The sequence below is a fragment of the Trichomycterus rosablanca genome, chromosome 7 (assembly GCF_030014385.1).
Source record: "Trichomycterus rosablanca isolate fTriRos1 chromosome 7, fTriRos1.hap1, whole genome shotgun sequence".
Classification (NCBI taxonomy): Eukaryota; Metazoa; Chordata; class Actinopteri; order Siluriformes; family Trichomycteridae; genus Trichomycterus; species Trichomycterus rosablanca.
This window is the reverse complement of record NC_085994.1, coordinates 31,559,359-31,583,991: the sequence shown is the minus strand read 5'-3', so window position 1 is coordinate 31,583,991 and position 24,633 is coordinate 31,559,359. Positions and strand designations below refer to the sequence as shown.

The window sequence follows — 24,633 nt, the reverse complement described above, 5'->3', positions numbered from 1 at the left end:
CCAATTATTTTTAAGAAATTGAGGAGCGTTTCGATTTTAGCCTGAGTAACATGTTTGTGTTTTAGGATTTAACGTCACGTTTTACACTGATTACATTCATGACAGAAACGGTAGTTACTCATTACACAAGGATCATCAGTTCACGAGGTTATATTGAACACAGTCATGGACAATTTTGTATCTCCAATTCACCTCACTTGCATGTCTTTGGACTGTGGACACGGGGAGAACATGCAAACTCCACACAGAAAGGACCCGGACCGCCCCTTGCTGTGAGGCGACAGTGCTACCCATTTAGCCACCGTGTCGCCCACCTGAGTAACATGAAATGACTGTGGATGTTAGAGTCTATCAGTAAAAGAAAGCTCACGTAAATTACACTTGCTAGACGTCATGCTATATTCACCTGTTAATGTGATAACTAGGAATATATGAATCAAATTACGATAGCATATGACTCCCCCAAACTAATTAAATCAACCTAATTAAAGTAACTAAAAACCTTTAAAAATGTTTAAATTAGGGGCAGTAATAGTTCAGAGATTAAGGCATTAGACTACCAATTTAAAATTAGAAGGGTTTGAGTCTCAGCTCAGCCCACCAGTCAATGTATGGCAACTGAGCAAGGTCCTCCACACTTTCGGCTCCATGGGCACTGTGTAATGACTGGCCTTGCCCTCTGAGCCCAGCTTCTAAACAGGCTGGTACATGCAAAAATAAGAATTTGTTTGTACTGTACAGGTGTATACATCAATCACCTGCTCACACCTCTGTTTTAAACACGTATTCCCAGAAATGGGAATAAGCACTGGAAAACTGAATAATGTCTGTATTATAATAATGTCCTGATTATTGCTGATATTACGTTTAAAGCCCTTTATACACAAAGAATAAGTAACTTTATAAAAATAAAGCAAGTGTTAGACATTATGGCTCAAGGATAATATAGCACAGGGGGTCCAAACTTTTTCTTGTTGGGGCAAACACAAACCACTTTTTTTTTTTTTTGCAATAAAGCTAATAAAAATATAATAGACCTACCTGATTACTAGCAATTACACTTCCTGCCAATTTTACTCACCAGTTGATTTTTCTAATGGGTAGATTATTATACGTATTTAAATTACATACACGCTTCCCTCTGAACTCAGTTAAAACATATTAATTTTCCCAGCATGCCTCAAATCCTTTGCATTCACTTTCTAGTTTTCTTTGCTTTGGAGCCGCCAGGTTTATCCAAAAACTTGGGGACGTTAATGTGGGTATAACGTTAATGTTTTGAGTTGTGGAAAAAAGATGGGGAGCATTTTAGATTTGTTTTATGCTAAAGCATCACCCAGAGTTCAAACAGTTCAAGCAGGTTTTTAAAACCTGCTTAATAGGTTTTAGCAAGCAATTTTATTTCTACAATACCTTGCCGTAGTTTGGACATCCCTGCTCTAGCATAATTTGTGCAATACAATGCCAAAGTGAGTGGTGGGTAATCATTTCTTAGTCAAACCGTCTGGTCAAATTTAATGTTTTTTTTTTTTTTTTTCTATTTTATTTCTGAATTTTCTCCCCTTTTTCTCCAGATTTAGTGTAGTCAATCTGTCTTCCGCTGCTGGGGATTCCCGACTGCAGTCGGGGAGGGTATATTGCTGCTCACGCCTCTTCTGACTCGTGGACAGTCCTAGCGGATCCCTTCTTTTCACCCATGCTTTCTGCACTGGTGCCTCGATCTGCTAATCAGGGTCCTTACACAGCATTTGAAGACCCCACCCACACAGTCCGGTCATCCCTCCCTACAGGCAATGCCAATTATGCCCGCTAGATGTTTCGAACCCAGGAGTTCAGGATCTCAGCGCTGGTGGGCTAGCGGAATATTCCGCTGCACCACCTGGGCAACATCACTGTTTTGAGTTGGGGGAAAAAGATGGGGAGCATTTTCCATTTGCTTTATAAACACCCGAGGTTCAAACTGTTTTTTAAACCTGCTTAATGGCGGGCTAACTTTAATTATATTTCTAAAATACCTTGGGAGCCGTTTCAAAAATGGTAATGGGCCATAAATGACTTGCGGGCCGTAGTTTGGACATCCCTGTGCTAGCATAATTTGTACAATACAAAGCCAGAGTGGGTGGTGGGTAATCATTTCAAATTTTCTGGTCAAATTTAATGTTTTAGTTATTTTCTTTCCATTTCATATATGCATTTTCTCCCAATTTAGTGTAGTCAATTTGTCTTCCACTGCTGGAGGATCCCTGATTGCATTCGAGGAGGGTATGTTGCTGCTCATGCCTCCTCCGACATGCACACAGCCCTTTTGCGGAACCCTTTTTCACCCATGCATTCTGCACAGGCGCCTCTCTAGCTGCTAATCAGGGGCCTCACACAGCGTTTGAAGACCCCACCCACATAGTCCGGTCATCCCTCCCTAGCAGAAATGTGTCTGCTGCAGGCACTGCCAATTATGCCCGTTAGATGGCACCCAGCCGACCAGTGGCAATGCCGAGTTTCGAACCAAGGCGCTGGTGTGCTAGCAGAATATCCCGCTGCGTCACCTGGGCACCCAAATGTAAAGTTTTTTACTATATATGACACACTTATTTATGGATTTTTCGGTTTAAATGTTGTGTTTAATTTGCATTTATTTTCTAATATAAAATAACCATCACCAGATTTTTTTTTAATACATCACACCCAGCAAACATCAGTACATATATTTGCATGAACAATCAACAACCAGGGGTGTCCAAACTAAACCACAGTGTTTTTCATCCCATAAAAACTCCATACAGTAACATCTCTAGTACCAGCAGAACTGTATGTGTTGGGTGCTTGTGGATGTAACGTTGCGTACCAGGTGCACATGGTGAGGGGGGCTTGGACAGGGCGAATGCTGCTCCAGCCGGGGAAGGAGGTTTTTGTGCGAGGTCCGAGTGGGCAGTGTCAGGGCTCTCAGGGGAAGGGGCGGAGCTTCGATGTCGTGGGGACCTTGCGCTCCACTCCTCCAATCCACTGGATGCTGCGGCCGTGGCCGAGCTACATGTGGCGCTGGCTTTACGTGGCTGAAAGAAAGAGAAACAAAGAGATGCAGTGTGAGGAAGATGTCTGGCACTGAAACAGACTCGTGATTAGCTGTATATTTTGTGGCAGGTTTGAATATCCTGGAAAGTTTGTACATGCTACAGTGTAATGCCTATTTACATCCCACACTTTCACTGGTGTCCACTTTGCGTTTGCTGCCATGTTGGTTTTTGGGAAAAGCAATGCCAGTGTTCAAGTTCTCCATTATTGTTCTGAACTTGATTTTATACTGTTAAACATAGTGCAATGTAACCATTTAACCTTAATGCAATGACCAATTAGCACAAGAACAACCACATACACCGATTAGCCATAACATTAAAACCACTTAGTTGTTTCTACACTCACTGTCCATTTCATCAGCTCTACTTACCATATAGAAGCACTTTGTAAGTCTACAATTACTGACTGTAGTCCATCTGTTTCTCTGCATGCTTTGTTACCCCCCTTTCATGCTGTTCTTCAATGGTCAGGACTCTGACATGGTGGTGGTGTGTTAGTGTGTGTTGTGCTGGTATGAGTGGATAAGACACATTAATGCTGATGGAGTTTTTAAACACCTCACTGTCACTGCTGGACTGAGAATAATCCACCAACCAAAAATATCCAGCCAAGAGTGCCCCATGGGCAGCGTCCTCTGACCACTGATGAAGGTCTAGAAGATGACCAACTCAGCATCAACAGCAGCATAAGATGAGCGATCGTCTCTGACTTTACGTCTACAAGGTGGACCAACTAGGTGGGAGTGTCTAATAGAGTGGACAGTGAGTGGAACACGGTATTTAAAAACTCCAGCAGCGCTGCTGTGTCTGACCCACTCATACCAGCACAACACACACTAACACACCACCACCATGTCAGTGTCACTGCAGTGCTGAGAATGATCCACCACCTAAATAATACCTGCTCTGTGGGGGTCCTGACCATTGAAGAACAGGGTGAAAGCAGGCTAAAAAAAGTATGCAGAGAAACAGATACGGTAATTGTAGAACTTCTATATGGTAAGTGGAGCTGATAAGATGGACAGTGAGTGTAGAAACAAGGAGGTGGTTTTAATGTTGTGGCTGATCAGTGTATTCTCCACATTCGCCACCATATACTTCAAGAAAGTCTGCAATTATAGCCTCCACACTACAGTGGGAAACAGTTAACTACTTTTTGCAGAATTGTGGTTTAATATTGGATATTTAATGTCTTAATTTCTGCACAATAATCCATGGGCGCAGTGGAATTCCTGTCCTTTGCATCAGTCGAAGAACCAATGGTGTTAGATGAGAGTACTTTAAGAAGATGTGGTGGCTGACTTGGTAGTGTAGTGGCTTTAAGTGTCTTAGAAGAAGCACATGCTTGCTCTTACCCTGTTAATCTGTTTGTTGTCTTATGATAGGACAAAACGATCAACAACGCAAAGATGCATTTGATTTATTTATGAATGCTATGGCATACCAGAGTTTTGTAATAAATGAATGATATTCAGTTACTGAAGTGTCAAGCAAATATTTAGTGCATATCATTATCGTTACCAGACTGCACTTTTTTTTAAATCTATGTTGCATTTTACCTCTTTTTTCTCCCAATTTTTTGCGTAGCCAATCTGCAGCTGGGGACCCCGATGGTGTCCAAGGAGGGGGTGTCTTGACTGACACACTCCCTCCAATGTGTGTGCAGTCTTACTGATCCCTTTTTATTCACCCACACTTTGGTGAATTTGCACGTGAGGTCGCATCGCGCACAGAGAGCCACGCCCGACCTCTGATCAAAAGAAACCATTATCTAGCCAAACTACTTAATTTGTTTACAGTCAGCTGTTCACTATTACACACGAATAAATAGCCTTTCTTTATGGAGTCTAGAAGTATGAGTAAGTAAATTAAGTAAGTGAATTTGATTCATAAAGCACTCTTAAAACAACTTATGTTGACCAAAGTGTTGTACATCGAACAAGCATACATAACACAACATTATGTTAAAAAAGTAAGAACCAAATAAAAATACAGAGTAAGAGAGAAAATAAAAAACAGATAAAAATAGACTAAACAATTATAATTACCACAGCTCCTCACTGTTCAAATGCCAGCTTATACAGTGCCTTGCAAAAGTATTCAGCCCCCTTGAACTTTTCAACCTTTTGCCACATTTCAGGCTTCAAACATAACGATATGAAATTGTAATTTTTTGTGAAGAATCAACAACAAGTGGGACACAATCGTGAAGTAGAACGAAATTTATTGGATATTTTAAACTTTTTTTAGAAATAAAAAACTAAAAAGTGGGGCGTGCAATATTATTCAGCCCCTTTACTTTCAGTGCAGCAAACTCACTCCAGAAGTTCAGTGAGGATCTCTGAATGATCCAATGTTGACCTAAATGACTGATGGTGATAAATAGAATCCACCTGTGTGTAATCAAGTCTCCGTATAAATGCACCTGCTCTGTGACAGTCTCAGAGTTCTGTTTAAAGCGCAGAGAGCATCATGAAGACCAAGGAACACACCAGGCAGGTCCGAGATACTGTTGTGGAGAAGTTTAAAGCCGGATTTGGATACAAAAAGATTTCCCAAGCTTTAAACATCTCAAGGAGCACTGTGCAAGCGATCATATTGAAATGGAAGGAGTATCAGACCACTGCAAATCTACCAAGACCCGGCCGTCCCTCTAAACTTTCAGCTCAAACAAGGAGAAGACTGATCAGAGATGCAGCCAAGAGGCCCATGATCACTCTGAATGAACTGCAGAGATCTACAGCTGAGGTGGGAGACTCTGTCCATAGGACACAATCAGTCGTACACTGCACAAATCTGGCCTTTATGGAAGAGTGGCAAGAAGAAAGCCATTTCTCAAAGATATCTATAAAAAGTCACCTGGGAGACACACCAAACATGTGGAAGAAGGTGCTCTGGTCAGATGAAACCAAAATCGAACTTTTTGGCCACAATGCAAAACGTTATGTTTGGCGTAAAAGCAACACAGCTCATCACCCTGAACACACCATCCCCACTGTCAAACATGGTGGTGGCAGCATCATGGTTTGGGCCTGCTTTTCTTCAGCAGGGACAGGGAAGATGGTTAAAATTGATGGGAAGATGGATAGAGCCAAATACAGGACCATTCTGGAAGAAAACCTGTTGCAGTCTGCAAAAGACCTGAGACTGGGATGGAGATTTATCTTCCAACAAGACAATGATCCAAAACATAAAGCAAAATCTACAATGGAATGGTTCACAAATAAACGTATCCAGGTGTTAGAATGGCCAAGTCAAAGTCCAGACCTGAATCCCATCGAGAATCTGTGGAAAGAGCTGAAAACTGCTGTTCACAAACGCTCTCCATCCAACCTCACTGAGCTCGAGCTGTTTTGCAAGGAAGAATGGGCAAAAATTTCTGTCTCTCGATGTGCAAAACTGATAGAGACATACCCCAAGCGACTTGCAGCTGTAATCGCAGCAAAAGGTGGCGCTACAAAGTATTAACGCAAGGGGGCTGAATAATATTGCACGCCCCACTTTTCAGTTTTTTATTTCTAAAAAAAGTTTAAAATATCCAATAAATTTCGTTCCACTTCACGATTGTGTCCCACTTGTTGTTGATTCTTCACAAAAAATTACAATTTCATATCGTTATGTTTGAAGCCTGAAATGTGGCAAAAGGTTGAAAAGTTCAAGGGGGCTGAATACTTTTGCAAGGCACTGTAAAGGTATGTTTTTAGGAGTGATTTAAAATGGTATGGTAGAGACTGTCTATAGAAATCAATATGAAGCCCAGGAGCCACTCATAGAGAAGCACAGACGTGGAAAAGGATACAAGACTCAAGGCACTGAACACTAAATAAGGAACAGCAAATGTCAGTCCACCCTATTTAACCAGTTAGGCCAAACCAATCAACTTTAAGAAATAGTTGTAAGAGTTTTACTTAAATATCATCATTCACAAATAATTCTCGAAATGGAATACTTGTGGAATACTCCCCAGGAAAGTCACAAAAAGCCCAAGGCTTCTGTTGCTACTCAGCCAATCGTATAACAGTTGTCTGTTTTACTTCAGCGATTCTGATTACCATTCAATGTCTCATACTGTACAGATGTTTTTTACTTTTACTTTGGGGGTCTTTATGTGAAGACATAGCATTTCTTCTAAATCACATCAGGTTTTGGTGGCCGACGTGTGAAACCGCTAGCGTCTACAGGTACGTTACCAGCTACAATACTGACCTGCACGTAACAGCTAGGGGGGCTTTTCTCTCAAACTACAGCATTTCTGTGAATAGGTTTGTGATATGTTAGTATCTGTAGAATGGTGAGTTTCAAATGACATATTTTAAAAAATAAAGTTGCAGTGCACTCCTTTGGTTCCCTTTTTACTTCAGTGATTTTGATAACCATGGCACGTCATATATTGAACGAATGTTTTTACTTTCACTTTGGAGGTCTTTATCTAAAGACATGCTGTTTTTGTTTGGCCAATGTGAGAAACTGCTCTCTAGCATCTGTAGGTACGTTACCAGCTTCAAAAATCGTAACAGCTAGAAGGGCTTTTCTTTAAAATGTTAGAATTTATGTGAATAGGTAAATATTACTAGTGAAAATCTTGTGCACCAATGTCTTACACAGCAGAATGAGCGTACCGTTACCAGATCTACTAAAGAATCGTCTCTTTTAACAATCTTGCAATACAGTGAACTCCACTGAGCCTCTGATATTACAATATTTGAGGGGCGCTCAGGTGGTGCAGCGATAAAATATGCAAGCCCACCAGTGCTGAGATTTCTAGCTCACGTGTTCAAATCTCAGCTCTGCTGTTGGAGTCGGGCGCCTACACACAGACACGCCTGGGCTGATGGGAGGACCAGAGGAATTCCTTATCACGGCTGCATTTGCTGCTTCTGCTTCTGAGACGGGAACTAATGGAGATCAGTGCGTGACTCTCGGTACGCGATACTAATTCCTGTGTGAACCTGCCTCGTTCGGGTGAAAAGAAGTGGTTGGCAACTGCACATGTGTCTAAGGGGGTGTGTGTTAGATATAGCCATCCTTGGTCAGGGTGGGGGTCTGCATTGATGGAGGAGAGACATAACCAGTGTAACTGGATACAACTAGACTAGAAGAAAACGAAATAATGCATAAACAGTATTTAAAAATATAAAGATTTAAATTATTTGAGTTCTGGTTGACTGGAATGTGCTCTTAGGATCAGCCTGAGGCTTTTTTAAATAGTTTGACCTCATCGTTGCTGGACAGAATGCCTCACATTTTTCTTTTTTGAGTCAGTGGGTGACTGATCAGGCATAACATTATGACCATAATATGACCGTAATATTGTGTTGGTTCCCCTTTTGCTGCCCCTACACAACAAACTGCGATGCGCTGTGTATTCTGACACCTTTCTATCAGAACCAGTATTAACTTCTTCAGTAATCTGAGCTACAGTAGCTCGTCTGTTGGATCGGACCACACGGGCCAGCCTTCGCTCCCCACGGGCATCAATGAGCCTTGGCCGCGCATGACCCTGTCGCCGGTTTACCACTGTTCCTTCCTTGGACGACTTTCGATAGATACTGACCACTGCAGACCAGGAACACCCCACAAGAGCTGCAGTTTTGGAGATGCTCTGACCCACTCGTCTAGCCATCACAATTTGGCTTTTGTCAAACTCGCTCGAATCCTTACGCTTGCCCATTTTTCCTGCTTCTAACACATCAACTTTGAGGATGAAATGTTCACTTGCTGCCTAATATATCCCACCCACTAACAGGTGCCGTGATGAAGAGATAATCAGTGTTATTCACTTCACCTGTCAGTGTGAATAATCATAATGTTATGCCTGGTCGGTGTATATTCCCAATCTAGATGTTTCCAATTCCCTGTTTTGTATTGCAATCCTCTATCGCTTGCACAATCCTGTTTAGTAGCGGACTGTTATGTGCCCCATTCGACGGACATGCAATAGTAGCCTGCCTAATGTTTAATGTCTTATTAACAGAAGTTGACCCAATGACTAAAAGTCCAAGCCATCACCCCTTTACGACCAGGTGTGTGTGGTGATATGCTGTGTTTACATTTTGACAAACATGGCACTGTGCATGATGACCAAACAATTTGATATCAATTGTTTAAAGTTATTGTTCCAGATCTGGCATGATGTGTTCAGAGACGATTTTACTAACCTAAGTTGGGCTGACATGTTCTTTTAAGAGACTAAGGGTTTTTTAAGGACTAAGGGGGTTAGGGTTAGTGCTGGAGCCTATCCCAGCTTTTCAATGGGCGCAAGGCACACCCTGGACGGGGCGCCAGTCCATCGCAGGGCAGACACATACACACACACACACACACAACCAATTACCTATAGGGTAATTCAGTGTCTCCAGTTAACCTGACTGCATGTCTTTGGACTGTGGGAGGAAACAGGAGCTTCATGAGGAAACCCACGCAAACACGGGGAGAACATGCAAACTCCACACAGAAAGGACCCTTGGGATCGAACCCAGGACCTTCTTGCTGTGAGGCGACAGTGCTACCCACCGAGCCACCGTGCCGCCCTATTAAAGTACTTATAAATATTAATATGCAGTGCAATCTTTCTGTTGTTTCCAATTACGCTGATTTGTTAACTGTGAAACAGTTCAGCGATTTTGATTACCATGTAATGTCACATACTGTACAATTTTTTACTTTCACTTTAAAGGTCTTTATGTGAAGACATATCGTTTATTTTAAATCACACCAGGTTTTGGTGGCCGACGTGTGAAACCGCTCTGTAGAGTCTACAGGTACCTGTATGTTACCAGCTACAAAACTGACCTGCACGTACCAGCTAGGCAAGCTTTTCTCTCAAACTACAGCATTTCTGAGAATAGGTTTGTATTACTATCTGTAGAACGGTTCATTTTAAATAATAATAACTTATAATTTTAAAATAAATTTGCTGTGCGCTCCTTTTGGTCCATATTTACTTCAGTGATGTTAATTACCATGGCACATCATATATTGAAGAAATGCTTTTACTTTCACTTTGGAGGTCTTTATCTGAAGACATGTTGTTGTTGATTGTTTTTAAATCACACCAGGTTTTGTTGGCTAATGTGAGAAAGAGCTCTGTAGCATCTGCAGCTTTGTTACCAGCTTCAAACATCGATCTGCATGTAACAGTGAGGGGGGCTTTTCTCTGAAACTACAGCATTTATAGTATAGAGATTTGTATTACTATACATGTAAAAATCCTCAGCATCCACCAATCGCAAGGAATCTTCTCTTTTATCAGCCATAAATCTCACATTACAGTAAATTCCACTAAGCCTAAAAAAATGTTAAAATATTTTAGCTATTAGTGAGTCTACAGAGTGTTCTGGCTGACAGGAATGTCTTCTGAGTCAGCCTGAGGCTTTTCCAGTAGCTTAACCTCCCTGTATTTGTTTATTAGCACGAACATAGCCATGGCCGACTGGAATGTAATCTTCACAGCAACCAGATGTTTGTCTCTGTTTTCTCACCTGCCGGGCCTGTTTCTCCTGATCCCGGAGCCACTGCAGGTAAGACTCGCGTGCCACCTGCTCCTCGATGGCCTCGTTGGTGGCCTCCCAGTCTGTGGCTCTTTTCTTATCCTCCAGCATCTGCTGCTCGATCCATGACTCCTCTGACGTCTTGATGGCGTTTTTCATCAGGGACTGGTCTGCGTACTGCACAGAGGTGGGGCAGAGACAAGTTAAAAACATTTTAAGATTTGAAAAGCAACAACCGGACAAATTGGTGTTCCCTTTAAAGCTTAATCCCAATACAAGCAAACAATTAACAATAAAGACCTGAATGGCACACATCTATAGACACTGCCCTGTCTTCTTTGTCTGTGTGGTCAGCAACAAATTTTACTCTAGCTTCAAGGTGCTGGTTTTGAATAGGACGTTGCCTTCCTGCACAGCACTTTCTAAGCCCATGGCGATGTAAAGCTTGTCTGACTGTGGACAGTGTCACCTTTGTTTTAAGCTAGTGGCAGAAATGTTTTTTCCTTTGGTAATCTATCAATTTAATGTCCTCCAAGCATATGGTGATTGTTTGGGTGTTCTTTCAGATCAGCAAGAGACCACTGTTCCATGTACTTTAAGGGTACAAACTTGTTAAAGCAAGTATACAAGAGTAAGAGTAAATACTACAAATAAGAACAAAATGTACTTCTTCCCATTAGGGACATAAAATAAGAAGGTAAAAAATAAAGCACTGTAATTTGGGGTGTTTTAGGCATACCACCAACTTACAAAGATGTATAATCCATTATATAAAATATAACAGGTTAAACTTTGGTTATATTCATGACAGGTGGTTACTCATTACACAAGATCCATCAGTTCACAAGTTTAATGTCAAACACACTCACTCACTTTCTTAACTGCTTATCCAATTAGGGTCGCAGTGGCGGTGCTGGAGCCTATCCCAGCTTTTCAATGGGCGCAAGGCACACAGTAACACCCTGGACGGGGTGCCAGTCCATCGCAGGGCAGACACACACACACCCACACACACACCCATTCACCTATTGGGCAATTCAGTGTCTCCAATTAACCTGACTGCATGTCTTTGAACTGTGGGACGAAACCGGAGCTCCCGGAGGAAACCCACACAGACACGGGGAGAACATGCAAACTCCACACAGAAAGGACCCGGACCACTCCAGCAGAGAATCGAACCCAGGACCTTCTTGCTGTGAGGGTACAGTGTTACCCACTGAGCCATCATGCTGCCCCATTATATAAAATAAACGATTCTTGCTTTCAACTCTGTGGCATCAGGTTTGGAAAATTCCCACATCCTAGCATGACAGTGGTCCTGGGCACAAAGTAACATTTTTAAAGACATGATTTTTGATGTGAAGAAACTCCAGTAAGCTTCAAAGAGCTGAACAACTCTAGAATATATAAGAACAGTGACTGCAGACCGAGCATTCTTGTCCAACATCATTGCCTGACCTCAGAAATGCTTTTTCAACTGAAAGGCAGACATGCACACTCCAAAATGTGTTGAAAGCCGTACCAGAGGAGTGGAAGCTGTTATAACTGCAAATAAGCGGGATGACCACATTCTAATGTCCATGGTTTTGGAATGGGATGTCAGGTGTCCACATATATTTGAATATTTAACTATTTTGGCAGGTTGATCATGGGTCTAAAGGTAAGTTTGTAAGATCTGTAAATATGTTGTTACCACCAGGCATATAATTTTCAGATAAATTAAAGTAAATAAAAAAAAAAGTTTTTTTCAGGTAGAATCAGAGTACATATAAAGAGCACTGGTTTGATCAAGTGTCCAGATTTCAGCATCTGAAAAACTTTTGTTCACTCTGCGCATCATTCTGGCCTGGAAAAGCGTCTCGAATTCTAGCCAGCATGAACTGTGAAGCACAACCATGTGCACTGCTTACATGCCAACTGTGCCACTCACTGTCTCGACTGTTACACAAAAGCTGACCCCGACAGCGTCTCAGACGCTCAGAGTGCTGCTCTGCACTGATCCGCCAACAGCCTGAGCATAGCACTGTAACTCTTAACACCATTAAAACCAGCACAAACCGGGCTGTAAAAAGTCATTACCCCTCTGATTGTGTATTTTTATACACCGATCAGCCATAACATTAAAACCACCTCCTTGTTTCTACACTTTGTAGTTCTACAATTACTGACTTTAGTCCATCTGTTTTCTCTACATACTTTTTTAGCCTGTTCACCCTGTTCTTCAATAGTCAGGACCCCCACAGGACCACCACAGAGCAGGTATTATTTAGGTGGTGGATGATTCTCAGCCCTGCAGTGACAATTACATGGTGGTGGTGTGTTAGTGTGTGTTGTGCTGGTATGAGTGGATCAAACACAGCAGCGCTGCTGGAGTTTTTAAATACCGTGTCCACTCACTGTCCACTCCATTAGACACTCCTACCTAGCTGGTCCACCTTGTAGATGTAAAGTCAGAGATGCTCGCTCATCTATTGCTGCTGTTTGAGTTGGTCATCTTCTAGACCTTCATCAGTGGTCACAGGACGCTGCCCACGGGGCGCTCTTGGCTGGATATTTTTGGTTGGTGGAATATTCTCAGTCCAGCAGTGACAGTGAGGTGTTTAAAAACTCCATCAGCGCTGCTGTGTCTGATCCACTCATACCAGCACAACACACACTAACACACCACCACCATGTCAGTGTCACTGCAGTGCTGAGAATGATCCACCACCTAAATAATATCTACTCTGTAGTGGTCCTGGGAGAGTCCTGAACATTAAAGAACAGCAGTTCTGTTCAGAGGCCTTTGCAATCTCATCACACCAACAAAGAGCAAATCCAATGTTAGTGCATAGGAGGATCACTTAACAATTAAGGACTTCATGGCCAGACTTTTAGATGCACACCACTCTTGACCAAGAAGCACAAGAAAGATCGATTGGCATACTCCATAAAGAGCTTGAATAGACTTGAATATGGAGTGACGAATAAAACCTGGAACATTTTGGCCATTTGAATCAGTCGCTTGCTCACTCACTTGACCAACTGATTCCTCAATTCACTTATTTGATTCCTCACTGACTCATTAAAAAATTCTCCCTCACCAAATGACTCTTAACATTTTCAATTACGCATTAACTTTTAAGTTAGAAGAACCAATTCACCAACTAGGAACATTTTATAAAATTATTCTGTGACTGATGACTATTAAAGATTTGTTTTATGACTTGGTTATTTGACACTATTGATAAAGAACTTAATTTTAAGGCCGCTCAGGTTCCGACTGGGTTGGGCGGCAGTATGAACAACGTTTGGCTGTTGTTCAGGTTAGGGGTAGAGTCGGAGCATAGGTCCTCATAACTGGTGCGACTGCGGCCCCTGCTGGTTGACTGACGGCGCCTGCACAGGGCTGAGGAATAACATTGAGAGGGGTGTGACCCTCCGTGCGCAGTGTCTCTCGGTGTATGAACTCGGCTCGTGCAGGTGAAAAATGCAGGCTGATTGCGTGCCGGAGGGGGCAAGTCAGTTGAGTGGCGTCCTCAGTCAGTCAACTTAATTTTACCGGCAACCAACTTAAAAAGCAGTCAGTTGAAGCCACGCCCGATTACACAACTGTGAAGTATACTGGTAGTCTAACCACCAATACCTACTACTGACATCCAAAAGTGGTCTTACCTGTATGATAAAAGCTAAAATATAAGGCTTTCTTTGTTTATAATTTATTTTATTATAGTTTAGTTGTTTTTTTTAAAATTAATATTACTATTATTCATTAGTTTTTATTAAATGCTTCACTCAAGTTAGGGTCATCACTCAAAACAACTGACAGGAACGAGACAGGAATCCATTCTAGACAAAACAAGGCACCAATTAATGGGAGGAGAACGTACAAACTCACATTCACTCAATCACTTGCACCCAGGGGAATTTTTATAGTAGCCTGACTTCTTACAGACAGTGAGTGGAGGAACAGACCAAGATGCACTGCAGCACCAAAGAGGCAGAGGCTACTAACTCTGCCCTTTTGGTGCCTTGGGGGAAAAGTCTATTAAACACTACTCTGCATCATGCTGCACCAGAAATGACCTCCTGTGATATAACAGGAATAGCAAAGCAAAGTCCTCCCAGATTTAACAAAAAATGCAGCACAAATATCAAAGTAACACACAAAAAAAAGACATTTTCATGTAATGGTTCTGATTATGGGCTTGTATGGGCTTTTCCACAAAGAGTACCCTCTTTGGAATGAGAATTGCATGGTAATGAATGACTTGCTGGTTTGCATTTCCAACTCACTGCAGAAACCGTGACTGTTATGTAAAATAAATGACGCATGTTTTCTTAAGGTTACGTCATTTTTAAATGTTGCAAAACTACCGCAATACATCAGATTTGTACGAGATTGAGATTAAATGTGTGTTTCAGTAGTTTTGCCATGTTGCAAAACATTAGGACCACCTCCCTTCCCAAAATGTGGATGCCAATGCCTCATAACACTTGTGCATGTCACAGTCAGGGGTATGTTAAATGTTGGACTGATGGTAGTTACTCATAGTTCAGGTGTTAAATGCAGCAGATATGATCAGACATAAAGACCTGACTGAGTTCGATAAGGGCCGTGGTGATTAAACACCAACATTGATCTGAGGAAGGACGAACCACAAACCGCTGGCATGTTGTTGGGCATCCAAGGCTCATTGATTCCGAAGGACGTGAACGCTAAGGTGTACGATATAAACCAAAAGAGAAGCAACTGTTGCTAAAATTGCAGACATTTTAAACCTGGAAATAGGTGACTGTGTCAAAAACAGTGCATCAAACCCTTCTGTGTATTGGGGTGCATATTCACAGGCCAGTCAAGGTACCCATGCTAACCCCTGTCCATAGTTAAATACCCATCAGTGTGCACAAAAGCATTAGAACTAGAAATCAAAGCAATAAAGGAAAGCTGACTGGTCTGATGGATCCTGTTTTCTACAAGATCATGTGGACAGCTAGGCATCATTTACCAGTGGAAGTGATGCACTGTAGGACGATCCACCTCACAACATATAGAAGATGAAGGACTTGCTGGTAATGCCCTGGTATCAGATACCACAGGACATCTGATGTCTCGTGGGGTCCATGTCTTGGTGGATAAAGGCTAGGGTGATCCTAGTCCTAAAACCTCTTCAAGCTTTGTTTTTTTCCCCACTGCCAGCATGTAAGCAGCATGCTAATGTTGCCTCATTACATAAATTGCTGTTATACTGGTATATTTTGCTCTGATTGAATACTACAAAAACAGAACTATTAACAACACTTACGGTTACCAGTAACTAATGGGATTGTGTTTTAGTTTAATAACATTTAACAACATATAAGTGCAGCTAAGAAGATATATTTAAACCTGCTTGACTGGTATTGCATGAATTATTAAATCTAATTATGTTAATAATCAGATACTAAAAGTTGGACTGGCTTCTATCTACCCATGTTTACTGAGAATCTGATGCATACAGTGGGGCCAAAAAGTATTTAGTCAGCCACTGATTGTGCAAGTTCTCCTACTTAGAAAGATGAGAGAGGTCTGTAATTTTCATCATAGGTACACTTCAACTATGAGAGACAAAATGAGAAGAAAAAAAATCCAGGAAATCACATTGTAGGATCTTTAAAGAATTTATTTGTAAATTATGGTGGAAAATAAGTATTTGGTCAATAACAAAAGTTCAACTCAATACTTTGTAACATAACCTTTGTTGGCAAACGTTAAACGTTTCCTGTAAGTCTTCACCAGGTTTGCACACACTGTAGCTGGTATTTTGGCCCATTCCTCCATGCAGATCTCCTCTAGAGCAGTGATGTTTTGGGGCTGTCGCTGGGCAACACGGACTCCACAAATTTTCTATGGGGTTGAGGTCTGGAGACTGGCTAGGCCACTCCAGGACATTGAAATGCTTTTTACGGAGCCACTCCTTCGTTGCCCGAGCGGTGAGTTTGGGATCATTGTCATGCTGGAAGACCCAGCCACGTTCCATCTTCAATGCTCTCACTGATGGAAGGAGGTTTTGGCTTAAAATCTCACGATACATGGCCCCGTTCATTCTTCCCTTAACACGGATCAGTCGTCCTGTCCCCTTTGCAGAAAAACAGCCCCAAAGCATGATGTTTCCACCCCCATGCTTCACAGTAGGTATGGTGTTCTTGGGATGCAACTCAGCATTCTTCTTCCTCCAAACACGACGAGTTGAGTTTTTACCAAAAAGTTCCATTTTGGTTTCATCTGACCACATGATATTCTCCCAATCCTCTTCTGGATCATCCATATGCTCTCTGGCAAACTTCAGACAGGCCTGGACATGTACTGGCTTAAGCAGGTGGACACGCCTGGCACTGCAGGATTTGAGTCCCTCTCTGCGTAGTGTGTTACTGATGGTAGCCTTTGTTACTTTGGCCCCAGCTCTCTGCAGGTCATTCAGCAGGTCCCTCCGTGTAGTTCTGGGATTTTTGCTCATCGTTCTCATGATCATTTTGACCCCACGGGATGAGATCTTGACCCCAAGGGAGATTATCAATGGTCTTGTATGTCTTCCATTTTCTTACAATTGCTCCCACAGTTGATTTATTCACACCAACCTGCTTGCCTATTGTAGATTCACTCTTCCCAGCCTGGTGCAGGTCTACAATTTTCTTCCTGGTGTCCTTCGACAGCTCTTTGGTCTTGGCCATGGTTGAGTTTGGAGTCTGACTGTTTGAGGCTGTGGACAGGTGTCTTTTATACAGATAACGAGGTCAAACAGGTGCCATTAATACAGGTAACGAGTGGAGGACAGAAGAGCTTCTTAAAGAAGAAGTTACAGGTCTGTGAGAGACAGAAATCTTGCTTGTTTGTGGGTGACCAAATACTTATTTTCCACCATAATTTACAAATACAGTCTTTAAAAATCCTACAATGTGATTTCCTGGATTTTTTTTCCTCATTTTGTCTCTCATAGTTGAAGTGTACCTATGATGAAAATTACAGACCTCTCTCATCTTTCTAAGTAGGAGAACCTGCACAATCAGTGGCTGACTAAATACTTTTTGACCACACTGTATAATGCACTTTTGTGTCAAATGTGAACTAACGTTCCCATTAACATGACCACCTCATATTATGGGATGGCAGAAGGAATACAGAGACGCTTCTAATTTAATGCACGCACGCCTTACATCGCCAAGCACAATGCAAAGCGTCGGATGGAATGCTGTAAAGCAAGCTGCAACAGGACTCTGAAGCAGTGGAAACATGCTCTGTGGAATTACACTCTTGGCAGTCTGTTGGACAAGACTGAATTTGGTGAATACCAGGAGAGAGTTACCTGCCAGACTGTGAAGTTTGGTGGAAAGGGGATCATGCTATGGGGTTGTTTTCCAGGGGTTGGTCTAGGCCCCTTAGTTTCAGTGAAGGGAAATCCTAATGCTTCAGCATACCAAGACATTTTTGGATAATTGTATGCTTTCAATTGTGTGGGGAACTTTTGGGGAATGTCTATTTCTGTTCCAGCATGTGCTCAAAACAAGGTCCATAAAGTCATGGTTGGGTGAGTTTGGTATGGAAGAACTTGTCTGGTCTGAAGAGAACACTGACCTTAACCTCACTGAACACCTTAGGAATAAACTAGGAAGGAGACTGTAGACCAGAAATCGGTCCCTGACCCGACAAATGTTCTTCTGGATGAATGGGCAAATGTTCTCACAGACACAGAGACACCACACTCTTGTAGAAAGCCTTCACAGAAGAGTGAAAGCCATTATAGATGCAAAGGGGAACCAACTCCAAATTAATGTTTAATTGTTTGTAATTAATTTGTATGTAATTAACGATAGGGCAGTTGTAGCCTAGTGGTTAAGGTACTGGACTGGTAATCAAAACGTCGCTGGATCAAGCCCCACCACTGCCACTGTTGGGCCCTTGAGCAAGGCCCTTAACCTTAAATTGCTTAGACAGTATACTGACACAGTACTGTAAGTCTGCTAAATGCCATAAATGTAAATGTATGATTATGAATTTAGACTAGGATGTCGTAGAAGCTCCTGTAGGTGTAATTTGTGTACTAATACATGTCTCCATGTGGCTCCATGTATTTTCTTCTCTTTCTATCTTAGCATCTGTTTTAAAAGGTCTTGGCCTTGATATTTTTTTTCCGACTACAGCCAAAACTAAAGAATGGTACTGAATGTGCAGCCTTTTTAAGTGGTATAAACTTTAGATCCTTTGTTGTCATTAGGCATTTGGAGCACAAACAAAACAGTGCTATGCTAATAAGGTTCCCCACAAAAGACACAAAGATGTGGAATGTTCCTTTACCCAGATGACCTTTGGTACCTAGGCTCTTTGATGGATGTGTGTGTTCGTGATTAGAGGGGGTACTAAAGAACACACTCCGGTGTAAACTGGTTTTGGTAAGTTCAGGAATATCACCTCCTTCTGACTTCTCCATCCAGTGAGGGTAGGTGGGCTCCAGCTTAAACCTGATCGAGTGTGTGAGTGTATGTACAGAAGTGACCTGGTTTAACACTGGGCTTATAAATCCACATAACACAGAATGGCTCAGAAACTAAGTACAGATTAGTGATTTTGGCCAAAAAATAATAACAGCGGCCACACATTCTTCACACTATCACTTCTCTCACAATTATACAAGCTTTATAATGTAAGCCAACTGTTAATGATTTAATTTAGTTTTTTTCCAGACTTATTTTGGTGTAGAACGATATAATCTGTAATAATATGAGAGACAATGTGTGTCTAGTGGTTAAGGTGCTGGACTAGTAATCAAAAGGTCGCTGGTTCAGGCCCCACCACTGCCAGGTTGATGCTGTTGGGCCCTTGAGCAAGGCCGATAACCATTCAGTTGCTCAGACTGTATACTGTAACTGTAATGTAAGTCGCTTTGGATATAAGCGTGTGCTAAATGCCGAAAATGTAAATATAAATAAAAAAGACGATTAAGGAGGGAATTTAAGTACAGCACAAAATGAATGAGTGGTGTTTCTTTTGACGAATTCATTACTTTGATTCGATCTGAATGTTATTCTCCAGTGATTTGCTCTCTCAAAACAAATTATAATAATTCACCACACTTACTCACTCACTTTCTTAACCGCTTATTCAATTAGGGTCGCGGGAAGGGGTGTGTGTGTGTGTGTGTGTGTGTGTGCTGGAGCCTATTCCAGCTTTTCAATGGACGCAAGGCACACAGTAAACCCTGGACGGGGTCCCAGTCCATCGCAGGGCAGACACACACATATATACACACACATACCCATTCTCCTATAGGGCAATTCAGTGTCTCCAGTTAACCTGACTGCACGTTTTTGGACTGTGGGAGGAAATCGGAGCTCCCGGAGGAAACCCACGCAGACACGGGGAGAACATGCAAACGTCGCACAGAAAGGACCCGGACCGCCCCACCTGGGGATCGAACCCAGGACCTTCTTGCTGTGAGGCGATAATTTTTTTGGTGTGGGTTGGCACTAGATTAAAGCTGATACCCAATATAAAGACATACAGAGCTCGCCTACAAATAAATCATTCATGGTGTCATGGCTACATTCCGACATGCTTGAATATTAGCAGTAGAAATCATTTACGACTGTAATATTTGTTCTCAATATAAAGAACGCTCGCTAGCCCAGCATTGCGGAGATCCGGGTTTAAATCTCTGCAGATGCTGTCGACCGGCCTTGCCTACGCAAACATGATTGCCTATGCCTGGGAGGAGGAATGGCCGAAGTCCTACGATGGACCAGGATAAAGCAATAATTGAATGAGAAAACTTCTCCCCTCAGCCAATCTACAGTGCCTTGCAAAAGTATTCAGCCCCCTTGAACTTTTCAACCTTTTGCCACATTTCAGGCTTCAAACATAACGATATGAAATTGTAATTTTTTGTGAAGAATCAACAACAAGTGGGACACAATCGTGAAGTGGAACGAAATTTATTGGATATTTTAAACTTTTTTTAGAAATAAAAAACTGAAAAGTGGGGCGTGCAATATTATTCAGCCCCCTTGCGTTAATACTTTGTAGCGCCACCTTTTGCTGCGATTACAGCTGCAAGTCGCTTGGGGTATGTCTCTATCAGTTTTGCACATCGAGAGACAGAAATTTTTGCCCATTCTTCCTTGCAAAACAGCTCGAGCTCAGTGAGGTTGGATGGAGAGCGTTTGTGAACAGCAGTTTTCAGCTCTTTCCACAGATTCTCGATGGGATTCAGGTCTGGACTTTGACTTGGCCATTCTAACACCTGGATACGTTTATTTGTGAACCATTCCATTGTAGATTTTGCTTTATGTTTTGGATCATTGTCTTGTTGGAAGATAAATCTCCGTCCCAGTCTCAGGTCTTTTGCAGACTGCAACAGGTTTTCTTCCAGAATGGTCCTGTATTTGGCTCCATCCATCTTCCCATCAATTTTAACCATCTTCCCTGTCCCTGCTGAAGAAAAGCAGGCCCAAACCATGATGCTGCCACCACCATGTTTGACAGTGGGGATGGTGTGTTCAGGGTGATGAGCTGTGTTGCTTTTACGCCAAACATAACGTTTTGCATTGTGGCCAAAAAGTTCGATTTTGGTTTCATCTGACCAGAGCACCTTCTTCCACATGTTTGGTGTGTCTCCCAGGTGACTTTTTATAGATATCTTTGAGAAATGGCTTTCTTCTTGCCACTCTTCCATAAAGGCCAGATTTGTGCAGTGTACGACTGATTGTGTCCTATGGACAGAGTCTCCCACCTCAGCTGTAGATCTCTGCAGTTCATTCAGAGTGATCATGGGCCTCTTGGCTGCATCTCTGATCAGTCTTCTCCTTGTTTGAGCTGAAAGTTTAGAGGGACGGCCGGGTCTTGGTAGATTTGCAGTGGTCTGATACTCCTTCCATTTCAATATGATCGCTTGCACAGTGCTCCTTGAGATGTTTAAAGCTTGGGAAATCTTTTTGTATCCAAATCCGGCTTTAAACTTCTCCACAACAGTATCTCGGACCTGCCTGGTGTGTTCCTTGGTCTTCATGATGCTCTCTGCGCTTTAAACAGAGCTCTGAGACTGTCACAGAGCAGGTGCATTTATACGGAGACTTGATTACACACAGGTGGATTCTATTTATCACCATCAGTCATTTAGGTCAACATTGGATCATTCAGAGATCCTCACTGAACTTCTGGAGTGAGTTTGCTGCACTGAAAGTAAAGGGGCTGAATAATATTGCACGCCCCACTTTTTAGTTTTTTATTTCTAAAAAAAGTTTAAAATATCCAATAAATTTCGTTCTACTTCACGATTGTGTCCCACTTGTTGTTGATTCTTCACAAAAAATTACAATTTCATATCGTTATGTTTGAAGCCTGAAATGTGGCAAAAGGTTGAAAAGTTCAAGGGGGCTGAATACTTTTGCAAGGCACTGTAAATGCCTGGTTTTATTGATTTACAGATGTGAAGTGTAAGGAACGTATTTAAACAATTTACAGCTATTCAAAGCTAGATTTTTATACAGTAAGAGGAGACCAGTAATCAGCCAGTTTTGTTATTGGTATATGTTATTGGTATATAATATGGATCATTATCGCAGCAGTTACGGGAGGACAGCTCATCTGACCTTTCCTTCCTCAAACAACAGTTGTAGCCTAGTGGTTAAGGTACTGGACTAGTAATTAAAAGGTCGCTGGTTCAAGCCTCACCACTGTCAGATTGCCACTGTTGGGCCCTTGAGCAAGGCTCTTAACCCTCAATTGCTTACACAGTATACTGTCTGTAAGTACTGTAAGTCACTTTAGATAAAAGCGTCTGCTAAATATCAAAAAAAGTAAAACAATGCGTTTGTGTGGATGCCTGGCCACATTGGTGGCTCGGCTGAGACTCAAACTCACGTCTTTGAACATTCGGCAATGTTATACTAGCGCTTTAGAACGCTGTGCCACCTGAGTGCCCAACCTATGCCCGACAAATTTTTGTACGTTTTCTTACATTTGTACATACGCAGTACATTAAAAATCTCCAAAAATATCCTATTTAATTACTGTTTGCAAACTGACTAATAGAAAGCCTTTATTTGTCTTATATACATACAGTATAATTAAGTTCTTTTTTCGCATATCCCAGCTTGTTTGGAAGCTGGGGTCAGATCGCAGGGTCAGCCATTGTACGGCGCCTCTGGAGCCAAGAGGGTTAAGAGCCTTGCTCAAGGGCCCAACAGTGGCTGTGTGGCAGAGCTGGGATTCTCAACCTTTCAACTAATAGCCCAAAGTTCTACCCACTAGGCCGGGGGTTTTCAACCTGTCCCGGGGGTGGGGGGGTAGCATTACAAGATTTTTTACTTCTAAAACTAAAGCAATTCATTTTTCACATACAGGAGACATATCTGATTAGTCTTGCTGACCACACACACCCACGTTTAATGTTATCCAGTTCAGTCTGGACGTGTGTGTGTCATTAAGAGAGGTGTATAGTGGGAGATGCTCTGTTCACAGTATCGATATAATTGAGTCGATTCATCTCTCCATTTTTGCTGTTATTAATAAATACTGCAGTTTTAAATAAACTCCAGCTACTGGAACATTTTGTGTGACTCGCTTAGCTTAAAAAGCTCAGGCTTAATTAAACTAGCTATTACCACAGAGCGGTAGCCAAGTCAGACTCGTTCTGCCTGTAGCGCTAAAAGTTTTCTGTCAGTCAAAGCAGATTATCCTGAACTAACGAACTTAGCAATTGATGTACTTTTGTCTCGGCTTGACTCTGTGAAGTAACATTTTCTGCGCTCATCTACATCAAAAGCAAGAACCGCTTACGATTTACGAAGGTGAACCACGAATTTATATAATGTGCTCATAAAATCGGCTCAGATGGGATAGAGCTGTATTATCTTTTTGAAGTAATATTTTCAATCAGCAAAATTGCATCGTATGTATGATGTGCGCAACGATAATTATGTTATTTTAGCTTGTCAAGAGCTTTCGCGATGGTTTCTGTGCGATGGTTGACGGGGGTGGGGGGGTTGAGGCGCAAGTTTGAGTAGGGGGCAGGGGCGCAAGTTCGCGGTGGGCACACGGAGGGAAGCGCATGTCCAAAAAGGTTGAAAAACCCCTGCACTAGGCTACCACTGTCCCGTTTATAAGCAAATATATACACTGGTATATAAGCAGATATACTAATCTTAAACATACGTTTCTTTGCAAATACTTTACAAGACAGCAGCAGACCTGCAAAACTACCATTAATTTGGCACAGTTTTTAACCCGATACCCTTTCTGGCGCAACCCTTCTTATTTTTATCCAGACTTGGGACCAGCACTGACAAGTGCACTACCACTCCCAGTGGACACAGCACGCCTGTCAACTGACATCACTTTACATAGTTTAAGAAGTGAAATCTGCAATAATAAATATAAATAAAGTATAGGAAACTATGTACATTCTTGATGTATTTAATATACAGGACGTGAGATCTGAGGGTTCTTCCAAAAGTTTCCGCACTTTGTTTTAACTCTATTTATTAAGAATTTCAATAACAAATAACATCACTTTTTTATAGTCACCTTCCAGCGCTGTACCAATTTTTTAATGCCGTCAGCAAAAATATGTTTTTGGTTGAGCGTGTAGCCACTGATGCACCACTGCTTTCACATCATCACATGAAAATCTTCTTCACCTTAAAGCTTCTTTACGCTTTTAAAAAGGTGGAAATCAGATGGTGCTAAATCCGGACTATAAGCTCTCTCTCAGTCTCTCAGACACGACCAATTACTACCCCTCCCACCCTCACTGTTTCCAATGAAAATATAAAAGTGCTTTTTGAAGATTCCTTGTTATTGGCAAACAGGCACATGAGTAATTAATGCAATAAAGCATTTATTTAATTTACTGGTCAGTTAACTGGAAAGTCAAAATGACGCTGTGGCTGATATATGCTGCAGTTTGCCACTTCAAACCATAATTGATGCCAAAGCCTTCAGTGGCCGGGAGTTCAGGATATCACATTTGCCATAGTTAGATGCAAGCTTGTGTTTTTCTCTTTACTTAACACAGCAACACTGCCCAATCGTGTGCATCTGTGAGCCTATATGGGGCAGT

At 41.9% G+C, this 24,633-nt stretch overlaps 1 protein-coding gene across 1 annotated transcript in view; it reads right to left on the bottom strand.

Moving 5' to 3' along the window:
* The window catches only part of otud5a (OTU deubiquitinase 5a), a 103,140-nt gene that overhangs the window by 5,539 nt on the left and 72,968 nt on the right, over window positions 1-24,633 (bottom strand). The window contains exons 6-7 of the mRNA XM_062998585.1: window positions 10,553-10,738; window positions 2,843-3,050 (exon numbers count right to left, since the gene is read on the bottom strand). Coding sequence (XP_062854655.1) covers window positions 2,843-3,050; window positions 10,553-10,738 — 394 coding nt within the window. The remainder of the gene's footprint in view (window positions 1-2,842; window positions 3,051-10,552; window positions 10,739-24,633) is intronic.